Source organism: Notamacropus eugenii, chromosome 4 (assembly GCF_028372415.1).
Source record: "Notamacropus eugenii isolate mMacEug1 chromosome 4, mMacEug1.pri_v2, whole genome shotgun sequence".
Lineage (NCBI taxonomy): Eukaryota > Metazoa > Chordata > Mammalia > Diprotodontia > Macropodidae > Notamacropus > Notamacropus eugenii.
This window is the reverse complement of record NC_092875.1, coordinates 158,216,383-158,229,560: the sequence shown is the minus strand read 5'-3', so window position 1 is coordinate 158,229,560 and position 13,178 is coordinate 158,216,383. Positions and strand designations below refer to the sequence as shown.

The 13,178-nt window shown below is 33.6% G+C and overlaps 1 protein-coding gene across 4 annotated transcripts in view; it reads left to right on the top strand.

Moving 5' to 3' along the window:
* DPY19L4 (dpy-19 like 4) overlaps positions 1-12,911 on the top strand; it is a 60,250-nt gene extending 47,339 nt beyond the window's left edge. For all 4 annotated transcript variants that reach the window (XM_072603495.1, XM_072603497.1, XM_072603496.1 and 1 more), the window contains 4 exons: positions 358-440; positions 3,823-3,955; positions 6,463-6,621; positions 9,535-12,911. In XM_072603495.1, coding sequence (XP_072459596.1) covers positions 358-440; positions 3,823-3,955; positions 6,463-6,621; positions 9,535-9,699 — 540 coding nt within the window. In that variant the 3' untranslated portion in view covers positions 9,700-12,911. The remainder of the gene's footprint in view (positions 1-357; positions 441-3,822; positions 3,956-6,462; positions 6,622-9,534) is intronic.
* The last annotated feature ends 267 nt before the right edge of the window (positions 12,912-13,178 follow it).

Sequence of the window (13,178 nt, the reverse complement as noted above, 5' to 3'; positions counted from 1 at the left end):
GAAACTTTTAAAAATTACTAATAACCATATTAACCATTTATTTGAAACTAGATAAATTTGGATGTGTTTGACAGAATAGTAGAAATAATTATTAATCTAATTGTTAACTTAGGAACCTTTATTGAACATAAAGCTCAACATAAAAATGACTTAGCTATATGAATTAGACTTAGTAAGAATAGATATTTCATTGAGAAACCTGTGGCATTATTTGCTTCAATGAAAACAGGGTTAGTTTGTGCTGTATTCTACACTTCTTTTTTAAGATCTTAGGTTCATTGAAGTATTATGAACATGTTTAGAACTTTTGGTTCCTAAAGTATACTACTTTTGGGGGGTTTTTGTTTTGCCTTTCAGTTTTTTCCAAGAATAATGACAGAACTTTCAGAATTACAAGAATTCTACGACCCAGATACAGTGGAACTTATGACCTGGATAAAGTAAGAATTGAACTTCAGAAATAACATAATTTTTCCTGTGTAATTTTATTTAAAAATACCTTATGTGTTTAGCTGTTTTAATTAATTCATTTGTTGCTTCAGTGAATGATTCAAAGGAGGAAATATCCCCACCTGAAAAGTTAATTATTAGATCTATTTAATGTGTGAAATTTTCAAATGCCGATTTTAAAAATTATTCAGATTTTCAGATCTAAAAACATTATAGCTTCAAGTGTAGGATTTATAGTTTTGGTAAATGTTCCTTTGGCTAATTAGCTTTGAGAGATATTACACTTGTGAATTTGAACTATATCTGAAAAAAGTGTTATCTTTAAAATGTGTAATTTAGTTTAGCAAACATAACCTGTACGATGCTGGTCAAATCACTTGACCTCTCTGAGCCTCAACGTGCTCATTTGTAAAATAGAGGTGATTAGATAGATGGTCTCTGGAGTCCCCTCTAGCTCTAAATCTGTAATTCTGTTATTACAGAATACTAATAACATAATGCAGTCTGGTAGAAAAGAGCCCTGGTCTTAGATTCAGATCCCAGGTCTTACACTTACTAAGTATAAGACTATGGTTGAGTTATTTAACTTCTCTCGGACTCATCTGTAACATAGAACCAGTAATTAATCAGTAGTACCCACCTCACAGCATTGTTCTGAAAAAAATAACTTAGACAATTTGATGAGTTTTGCAAACGTCAGTCACTATGATCATCAGAGTTTTGTTCCTGTTGTATATGAGACACTTTGTGAAGGTATCTGAGGTTCCAAAAAGAGAGAAGAGAGAGTTGCTGCTCTCAAGGTATCTATAGCTTTGTTGAGGAAAAGATACACATAGACAACTTTGATCCAAGAACGGTGAGAGAAGTGCAAATGCAAGATCCCAGCCAAGTGCTAGGGGAAATTTCAGGAGGCAGAGAGCACTTTTCACTTGTGAAGGTCGGTAGATACATCCTGGGAAGTGGTTCCTGATCTGGCTCTTCAAGAGAGGAACCAACTAAAGAAGGCAGAGGGGGGATGAAGAGAGGAGAGCTTGTTCCAGATAGAGACAAGTACATCCGAAGGCACAGAGGTCGTAGGATAGGAACGGAAACAAGAGCCCAATTTGGCCACAACACAGAAGACATGAAGCAGATGGATCAGTAGGAGTTGCTTAGGGCTAGAAAGGAGGGGCCAACAAATAGTATTGTGACAGACTTTGAGTACCAACATTGGTTTATGCTTTATGTGGTATTGAAAGGCCCCTGGAGTTTTTTTAGTATAGGAATGGCATGATGAGAGCTGTGCGTTGGCCATGTGCTTAGGCAAGTTATGTGAAGGAGTCAGACAGAGGAAATAGCACAGTGCCAGGAACAGAGTAGACGCTTCAAAAATGTTTATTGAATGATGGAATAGCCTGGTTGCGAAAAAGTTTAGTTAGCAGAAAACTAGGTAAAGATGAAATTATTGTTAGTATTATAAACTACGAAGCACTGCAAATAATTTTTTAATATATTTTCCTTATTGAACTTCTAGTCTTTGTATAAACTTCTCTTATTATTATGCATACCCCTTCAGCCATGTGACACAGTGGAAGGAAAACAAACCTTAGAGTCAGGGACATGTGGGTTCAAGTCCTTTGTCTGAAACATACTGGCCAGTCACTTAACCTTTCAGTGTCCCAGGCATCCCTGAGGCTATAAGTTACAGAGGTTTTATGCATTTCTGTGTGTAGAAAGAGCTTTCTCACCAGGAATTCCTTTCATCAATAAAATCACAGGTCCAGGGTGAAACAGAAAGTACGATTTGCTAATATTGAAGCATTCTCACTACACTATATCCTTAGCTACATAGAACTTTTCTCTCAACAGATTAAGTAACAAATTTCTGCATGTGTCGTTCAAGACTCTCTGCTAGTCACCGCCTACCTTTCTGTGCATAGCTTTACCCTTATCTGTCTCTGCCCTCCATTTGAACCTACCTTCCTTATTGCTCTCACTATACTTGATTCTTCCTCTCTGACTTTATCTAAGCTATCTCTAACTCAGACATTGGTCCAGTTCACACTATTCACCAGAATATATTTATCTACTCTTTTAAAGGAAACTTTAACGTACATCTTTTTAAGGAAGTTTTTATGTGCTCCAAACCACTGCTTTTATAACTCTTAATGTCCAATCTGTTATTTTCTAGCAAAAATTTAAGTTTCCTTTATTGATCTCCAGTGGGTATACTTAGTATAGACTTATCATGGATGCTGACAACCTAACACTAGTGAATGCTTTTGGTTTATGAGTTTAAAAGGTATCTAAATTGCATATCCCAATGTATTTTTAAACAGTCTTTAAACAGTATTAGCGCAGACACTGTACCAATACAAGGGAGAAAACCTAGTAATTACTTGCCCATTTTAGCAGCTGAGAATTCAGTAGACTGAACAAAGAAATATAATTATATGTAATTACTTTCTTATACACAAGCAAAGCAGAATTTATATATCCAAATGAGAATTGTCCCTTAGTATTTGTCGCCATTGCTTAAAAGAGTGCCTTACATCTAATAGTCTTTTAATAAAATATTTGCAGAATTGAATTAGAATTGTCATTAGTATCCGATGCCTATCCTGAGAGAGAAAGCTTGTACTGTCGAAACAGTTCTGCACTGGGGGTCAAGTCATCTATTTTGTCTCAGGTCTGCTAGTAACTAGACATGACTTTAGAAAATTAAATTTTCTCTGGGCTTCTGTTTTACATCTGTAAAGATGAGGATGTTGAATTAAATAATTTCTAATTATTTCTTCCACTGTGAAATGCTAAAAATAAAACTTTATAAAAACATATCCTTAGTGGTAGCACATTGTCATTTTGAGATTTTTATTTTTTGAAATAGTATTCAGAGTCAGGGGAGGCTCTGCCTCATGTTGTGTCATATTGTGCTGCATCATGCTCTTTGGCAAAAAACAAGATGGAGACCCATAAAAATCACAAGATTGAGTCTTCTTCTGTGGCCTGTAAACTGCTTCTCAATAGTTCCCAAAGAGGAATTTTCAAAAGAATTTTGAGCAGAAATAAGTATCTTTATTTTTTAAAATCAGCTGGTGCTTTTATAATTATATTTTGTACATGTAAATCCTTGTTAAAAACTATATGATCTCAAATTGTGGTTTAAATAGTATCTATTTTTTCTTTTTGCTAATGTAGGCACATCTTAAAAGTCATCTTGAAATTCTAGGTTGGCATCTAACATTATGCAGTTCTGCTTCTGTGATTATTAAGCAGAAGGAATTTGTCACTATGTATAATGCGTAGTTTGACAGTCTTTTAGAGTTGATATAAAATATTGTTTTAAACAATATACTTGTCTGTTTAATATGTAAATCAATGTTGTTTTTGCAGAAGGCAGGCTCCAGTTGCAGCTGTGTTTGCAGGGAGTCCACAATTGATGGGTGTGATTAAGTTATGCACTGGATGGATGGTGACCAATTTGCCTCTTTACAATGATGAAGACCTTCTGAAGAGAAATGAAAACGTAAGGCATTCACAATTCTCCATCTGGGAAATCATTTGGGCACTTCGTTCCTTGTCACAAGCCTGACTTAATAGAGTTCGCTAATTAAGCTATCTCTGAACATGTGCCTGTGTTTGGCTGATTGCAGAAATAGGAGAATTTGAAACAACTCTAGAAAGCTAAGTTTAAATCAGCTTTTTTTCTCTTAAGGCAGTACAAGGTACTAAGTGTTAGAGGAGCCAAAATCGAGACTTGTCCTTTACTATATATTGTTTGTTTTTAAATGGTTTTGAAAAGTTTGAAGAAGGAAGAGCACAGTATCCCCTTGGGACATTTTATTGGAGACCTCCTGCCATGCTGACATTGAGGCTGCTCTTTGAGCGTGGCAGTTCATCCAGTTACATATCCACTTAATTGTGTCATCATCTAGTTTGTATCTTTACGTATTTTCCATAAGTGTGAGCTATTGTATCAAACACTTCGCTAAAAATCCAGGCAAACGTGCATTCTTTCAATCTACCAGTTTAGTAACTATCAAAAAATGAAAGAGAGAGGAAAAAAGTGGTAGTCTGTAAGAGGTAACTTTAGTTTGATCTCAATGAAGTCATGCCAGTTCTTTCTATTGGCTTCCTATTCTGCGTGTTCAGCAAACACTTCTTAAATAATCTGTTCTAGACTTCTCCCAATAATTTAAATTAAGCTCACTGCCCTGTGGTACATAGATGTTATTCTTTTCCCCCTTTTTTAACATTGGGACTTTTGCCCTTCCCAGGTCCTTCACACTACCTCTCCCCTTTGGTCTCTTCAGACAGCTCCTTTTTGTTTTTTCCTCTTTGGTGCAGTTGTTTGCCTTTCTTTCTTCAGAATCTGATTCTTGAGAGTTCTCCATCACTCCTGGACTTATTTCTTTTGTAAGATTTTAATTCTTGAGATCCTAGCTAACCTGTCTCTGAACTCTTTGGTATCAGCTTTCCCAAAATCTAGAGTCCGTGTTAAACTGCTTGGCTTTATAAAATAAGATAATGAGAAAAAATGTTTGTAAAGCATTTAGCACAATGCCTGGCAAGTAGTATGCATGAGTTCAAATCTGGCCTCATACACTTACTAGCTGTGTGACTTTAGGTAAGACATTTAACCCTGTTTGCCTCAGTTTCTTCATCTGTAAAATGAGCTGGAGAAGGAAATAGCAAACTACTCTAATACTAATCTTTGCCAAGAAAACTCCAAATGGGGTCAACTGAAGCGAATGAATAACAACAAAAGTTTAAATTGCTAACCCCAGACTCTTCTGTTTTTTTCATACTTAAATTTCAAGTCTGCTACTAGGCATTCAATTTACATGTTTAACTTCCCTTCCAAAATAGTTACCTCACTCCTCACCCCCCAGATCAGCATTTCTTTTTATCTTTCCTGTTTCTATTAATGGCCTCACTTTTTTTCCACTTAAACTAGGTTAGAATCATCTTCTACTCCTTCCTTTCTCACCTGCCACAGTCAGTCATTTGCTGTCTCTCAATTCTGTCTTTTCTGTCATCCTTTCCATTCCACTACCTCAGTTCGGAACATCATTGCCTAATTTAAGTTCTCTGAATTAATTTTAATAGATTGTAGAATTTTAGGACTGAAGGAAATTTAGAGCTCATCTAGTATCTGTCAGTGTCATTAGAATTATTTTCCATATCCAAAGTAAAGCAGAAAGCAGGGAGAAAAAGAGCTAAAGAAAGGGAAAATTTAGGAGAGTTTTTCAGGTCCTTCAGAGTAGGGTCAAGAGAGTTTAAGTTTTCCAAATTCCCATAGCTGCGATTGGAACCTGCATCTGCTGACTTTCAGTGGAATGTTCCAAACCTAGTTTTTGTATTTTAATTATTGAGTATAGAAACTTTTCAGATTTTAAGATAGGCATGATTTAAAAATTAATAGTTGCTATTTTATTTAAATATCGAATAATAATTCTCTATAGTTCAAAAAACATCAAACAGCTGAAATTATATATACTTCTATATTCAAGAGAAAGCATGAAAGGAATCTCTCTTGGATTTTTTCTTTCCACTAAGTGACTTGTGCTTGCTACCTTTGCCACATTTTCTTCACTCTTTTCTTTGTGGATTACTTTGGAATTTAAGTATGTTAGTGTTTTTTTCTCAACAAATTGTTAATCATAATTTCTTAAATTCTTCTTTGGCTAAGTGCCATATGTAGCATATAAAACTTAAAGGCAAATTATATATGAATAAACTCTAAAGGGCTGTTGGTAAAGATGATCTGAAAAGTCTTTTCTTACTATAACTTCTAACCCTAGCAATTACATTTTGAGCAAAATTGAGCTCTTTTTCCAAATCCTTACAGTACGTAGTCTTCTTCCACAACTTCTTGAACCACAAGTTCATCACTGGCAAAAGTCATACAGAGAGAGGGTACTTTTGGATACCCACAGATCTGCACCTAGAGGTTGTGAGTAAGTAAATATTGGATGGTTGGCATTTGCATGCATTTTGAAGTCATTATTATTTTGTTCTCTAATCTGATAGATCTATCAAATCTACTCAAAGAGGTCTGCTGAAGATATTTATAAGATACTTACATCCTACAAAGCGAACTACTTGATTGTAGAAGATGCTATCTGCAATGAGGTGGGAACCATGAGAGGATGTAGGGTTAAAGACTTGTTGGATATTGCCAATGGCCATGTAAGTAACTGGAAGATTGAATACTTATGTGTATCTTATTATAGGGAAATGAGGTCTAAAAATTAATTTTCAGGCTTTATTTTTAGAATTTACACTTAAAATATAAGCAAAGAAATACAATATTTGTTGCTATTATTTGAGGTTACAAACTTGACTTGGATGTGCTAATTTAATTTATACATTTATTTCAATTCCTTATTCCTACTAGACTTTCTTTCACCCTAGTCTGCAATAAAACTGTCTCTTACATCTAAAAATTTTAGGGGAGTTGGGATACCTGATACATGAGATTCTCTAGGAATCACATTCAAGAGTCCTTGACTTCAGAAAAGGTCTATGATGTCAACTTGATTCAGACCAGTTTGCTAGCAACCAAGATCTATCCTATTCTCTCCCAGCTAGCAGCATACTTTATTCCACATTCTAGAATAGTTTGTTGGGTGAAGATTGGTGCTCTGTAACTTCATTTTCTTTTCTTCTCTCTGCTTTCCAAATTCTGTAAGTCAGATATTGCATTTTTGTAAAACATTACTTATAACTATATCCTTTGGTTTTTAAATGACAAGATGAAATTGTAACAATTCAGTAGGTAATTAGCACTTGGCATGGTATCTTATTATAAAGCATTTCTTTAAAATAAGTCAGTTGTTATTGCCTGCAAAATAGTGAAGTTGTATTAGAGAGTCCTGATTTATGTGGAGCTGAAAAATTCACCAGCATTTCCATCCTTTTAATTCCTTTCTCTTCTGTACTTTATGAACCTCATTCTCCTTAGATTGTGCAAAATTCAGACCTACACATACTTGTCCTTTCAGTTTTTTGTTTGCTCTCTCGCTCTCACTTTATTTCACTTTGGGTAGATAATTGTGTTTAATTTAATTAAATTTCAAATGTCTTTCATAATGAACCCGAGCTTAAGTCTATGGTTCTGGTAAAAGTCCAAAAAGGAAAGTGGAATGTAAAGTAAACAATCTCCATATCCACCCTTCATCCCTGACCCCTTAGTTAAACTATAAAGATTTGTCTTGGATAAGCTGCAGTCTTACTTTCTTACTCACATAATTAAGAGTTGAAAACTATACAATTAGAAAATTGAACTTATGGTTATTTCTCAGTATTTGTTTTTCTAGTCAAATTTGATGACCAGCAAAAGCTGACTTATGAAGTAAGAAAGACTGTGGACTCTTTGCCTTCTTAATTTTGAAACCAAAGGTCTAACTAATTTTGGTTTCAGCAGTCCTATTGTAAAGCTGAAGTGTTCATTAACTCGTATAGTGGCTATGCCTTGGTGATCAAATTAAAGCTTGTTCTTGAAGATTAATAGGGAGACAGAGTGGTTTAATAAAAAGAGCATTGGACTTGGAGTCAGGAGAAATGAGAGTTTGGATTGTGCCTCTCACGCTGCTAGCCAGGAACCTCAGTTTCTTCCTCCTTAAAATAGAAACAATACTTTTAATGCTTACCCCAAAGGATAATTGGGAGAATCAAATGAGATAATAAATCTAAAGTGTTTTGCCAACTAAAAGTGCCTTAAGATATCAGTTTTTAATGTGAAAATGGCATACAATCTATGTATATCAGTGATGTAGTGTTCACTGAAAGTTTTGCTAGTTACATTTGATTTTCCCCTAGAGCTGAAGCAGACATTTTTTTAATTTTTTAATTTATTTGTTTTCAGTTTTCTACAATCACTTCTGTAAGTCTCAGATTTTCTCCCCCTCCCTTTCTTCTCCCTCCCTCCCAAGATGGCATGCAATCTTATATGGTTTCTACACATAACATTCTTACTAAACACATTTTCACATTAGTCATGTTGCATGGAAGAATTAAAATGAATGGGAGAAATTATGAGAAAAACCCAAACAAAACAAAACATAATGCAGGAGAAAATATTCTGCTTCATTCTGCTTTCTAATTCCATAGTTCTTTCTCTGGATGTGGATGGCATTTTGCCTCAAGAGTCCTTTGGGAATGTTTTAGGTCCTTGCATTGCTGTGAAGGGCTAAGTCTACCAGAAAAATTCCTCACACACTGGGATTGTTACTGTGTACAGTGATGTCCTGGTTCTGTTCCTTTCACTCAGCATCAGTTCGTATATGTCCTTCCAGGCATCTCTGAAGTCTTCCTGTTCATCATTTCTTATAGCGCAATAGTATTCCATTACATTCATATACCACAACTTGTTCAGCCATTCCCAATTGATGGGCATCCCCTCAATTTCTAGTTTTTGACCACCACAAAGAGAGCTGCTATAAATATTTTTGTACATGTGGGACATTTTCCCATTTTTATGATCTCTTTGGAATACAGTCCTGGAAGCTGTATTGATGGGTCAAAGGGTATGCACATTTTTGTAGCCCTTTGGACATAGTTCCAAATTGCTCTCTTGAATGGTTGGATCAGCTCACAGCTCCACCAATAATGAATTAGTGTTCCACTTCTCCCACATCTTCTCCAACATTTATCTTCTTCCGGTTTTGTCATGTTAGCCAATCTGATAGGTGTGATGTGGTACCTCAGAATTGTTTTGATTTGCATCTCTCTAATCAGTAGTGATTTAGAGCATTTTTTCATATGACTATAGATAGCTTTAATTTCTCCCTCTGAAGACTGCCTCTTCATATCCTTTGACCATTTATCAATTGGGGAATGACTTGTATTCTTGTACATTTGACTCAGCTCTGTATATATTTTAGAAATGAGGCCTTTGTCATAGACATTAGTTGCAAAACTTCTTTCCCAGTTTTCTGTTTCTCTCCTAATCTTGGTTGCATTGGGTTTGTTTGTGCAAAAACTTTTCAATTTAATGTAATCAAAATTATCTGTTTTGCACTTCATAATGTTCTCTATCTCTTGTTTGGTCATAGATAAAGCCAACGTTTTTAATTTGCTGTTTTGTATCTTTTGGTATAGGTGGTTTGTGAAGAGGGTGACAATTTTACCTACTCAAAATATGGACGATTTTGCCATGAGATCAAAATTAACTATTCTCCATATGTGAATTATTTCACTAGAGTATACTGGAATAGATCCTACTTTGTATATAAAATCAACACTGTGATATCCTTCCAGTCCTGAAGAACAGCAAAGCCTTCTTTTCAAAGACTGATATGACAGGAAGAGGAATGGGAAGCTATTTTCCTACTTATGTATTCTTATGCAAATCAGAGTTTGGATATTTGAAATGTTTTTTTTCTTTTCCCCTTGCTTTGTTACCAGACCCAGAATTTTATAGGCAATATTAAATCAAAACTTAAGATGTTGATAATGTATCAAATCTTCCAGTTTTTACTTTAGCAGTAACATCTCTTTTGCATTGGTTTTTTCCATATTTTACCTCATAAATTACTATCTTCCCTGTGGATATTTATCTAATAAAGTATACTAGAATCTCATTATTACATGGATTTGAATATACTGGAGGTCAAAATATAAGTACATGCAGTGAAACCTTGATATCTAGCAGTCAGTCTATAAGGGAATTATTCGTGTACTGTATACCAAGGTATATGACTTTACTAATCCTTACAGTAAAGAGTTAAGGAAAACGGTAGATGTAAAGATAAATAGTGTAGTTCTAAATGGGCATTATACAAAGGGAAGTAGTTTTTTTAAATAACATAAAGCTTTGTTTTTTCTAGTGTCCAAAATCAAAATATTTATGATATTCATACAAATAGTTTGATTTTTCTTAAATGTTGCCTATGAGTACATTACTTTCTCAATATATCAATGCATAATATGACATTTTAATTCTGTATTATTGTTATGTAGTTAACTTTTTGTTATGGTGAGATGACCATACATTTGATGCCAGTTTGATCATGATAAAACTAATTATCGGTGCCTACATCTTAAATTTGCATTTCAAAGGCCATTACCCAATATTTAAAAATAGAAATATTAGAAATAAAGTCTGCTTGTATGTTTCTTGTCAAAACGTTTAATACAACTTAATCTGTTGCCAGCTACTATAGTGGTATAAATAATTGTCTTAACTTCTTGTCTCCATTAAAGAAAACTGAAGCTCCTAAATTTAACCTGGCCTAATTTAAAACTGCATATGCATTAGAAAGACTTAAAATTACTCATGATCTCTGCTCTTAACCACATCTATACACACATGGTTACTTATTAAAAAAACTCCAAATAAATTCTTTGTCGTTTAACAAATCTCCTAGAAACATCAATACTGAAAACTAAGTGGTAATTTTAATCAGCTTTATAGATTTGTCAATTTTAGATTATACAAGTCTTCTTGTAGTCTCTTTAAATTTGTTGTATTTTGATTGCTTACAGTATTTGCTAAAACATAAAAATATTTTATAAGCAATGGCAATCTGTAGATATATTATGTTTGGGATGTTGAGATAATGCTTAGTTTTTTTCTCATTCTCGCACAAAATTTTTTCAGAGTATTTAATTATTAGAATAGTACTGAAATTATATCTCTACTATTGAATACATTAGAAGGAAAAGTCATTCTGTCTTCATTATGCATGAATGTATTTTTGAAAAATTATGTATTCTTTTACTGGCTATCAAATGCTGAGTGCATTCAGTATTGATGGAGTTGTCATGAACACAGTATCAGTTTTCATTAGTTGTCATTTTCCCATGTATAATTATAATTATAGTAGAGCATCTTCAGGTGGTATAGATCAGTTTAACTATTTGTATTTCTTTGTTAGTGAGTTGCTAGTTTTTAGTTTTATACTTTATGACACTATTGAACTTGTTACCTGGACAAATATCATCATGCTTCACTGCACAAGAGTGTCAGATTATGTAGTAAAAAAAAAAATCTATAAGAGTATATGAGTTGAGGATGCCAAAAATACCATCTTTAAAGCAATCTATATCTCTTTATTAGGGGAGGAATGAAAACAATAATAAGAAATGGGCCTCCCAGTGCAGCATCAAAAAATTAGCTTTTGATTGATCTATTTATTGATTATCATTGATTTTATCATTGTCTTATGTGGCACTGAATGGGTTTGAAGTCTTTTTAAAAATAATAAAAATTTGCTTCTACTTTCACTAATTGCTTTCTTAGACAGATTCTTTGATGGATTTAAAAAAATTTCTAGTTGAATTTATGAAAATGTTTTCATGCAGCAGCTGTTACAAAGGGAACCTGAGCTCTTTAATAGAAGAGATAATATTGGACATTAAATGACAGTTTATTATGTTCAATTTTAGTACATACTGAAACCACATCAAAATCTCAGAAACTTTGGGTACAGGTAGGAAATCCAAGTGCTGATTTCTGCCTACAAAATAATATCCTCACTTGTGTCTTTGTGAATTTCCTTTTATGTGGTAATATGACCTTTCCTTTATATGTCCCTAGCAATATAAAATAAGCAATGTTCCTAGTTTTGAGAGTGATAAGTATTTATGAAAGAAATCCAAATATACTTTGCTTTTGATATTTTAAACTTGTTAAAAATAAGTGCCTTAATTACTATTTTCAGCTTCTCTAAAACTTGTTGATCCATTTTTGTCTGATTTCTCTAGGCAAAATTATAGTAATATTTCCTTAATAAGCTGATTTTCTAGGCAGTGTCCTCATTGTGTTTGCTATTAGCATTTATGGTTAGGTAAAAATGGTGCTAATATGCTAACTAAGGCACCTATGCTAACTAAAATATTTTGGTTATTTGGCTATGTTTCAGAACTCTATGGTATAAAATAAAAAATAAAAAACTAACTTGCACATTTACCAAGGCCTATTGCACCAAATATTTGTTAACCTTATCTTAGTAATTCTTCTTATTCCTTGTATCTTTGTTATTAAAGTTTTTGCTCGACTTACTTTGTTTCAGGCTTTATCTGTGTTGTACATCTGCAATACTTGGTTAGAACTGTGTTGGTCTCAGCTGAGATCCTTTTTTAAGCATGACTGTCCAAACCACCAATAATCACAAAGCAGTGTGCCAATTTTTATAGTTTCAAGAATAAGAAAAAATGCTAAGTGGAACACAAATGGTGATAGTCGAGTCAGAAAAAGCTTTGGCACATAGTTATATGCTTAATCTTAAATCTATAGGCTCAAGCTTCTCTGAATTCCCATTTAAAACCAAATTGTAGCCATATGAGAATTATTAACTTGTATTATAATCATATTTACTTTTGATGATTTCATGGAAATTTTAGTCCTTTTTGCCTTTGAACTTTTAAGTATTCCTTTTATATGATAACTTATGTGCTTCACTTTATACAGAGGGCATGTGCTTAAAATTATATGTACACTGATTTTTTTTTCAAATAAAAATATTTTAAGTGCAGTGAGGACTCTTGCTATTGAAAAGATCCCTGTTCTTCATCCTGTAATTCCAAGAACCTTCTGTAAAGGAAATTATGACTCCTTATTGTATCCTTTGTGTAGCTATCAGCTTTTTCATGTAGAGTTTAACTTAAATTATATCTGCAGCAAATTATTAGTGGAACAGTTCCTTTAATGTAATAGAAAATATGAGTAGTGATCTAAATGGATAGCCCAAATATTACTTACTAGTATTAATTTGATTCCTTTACCTTGGTGATCCTCAAAT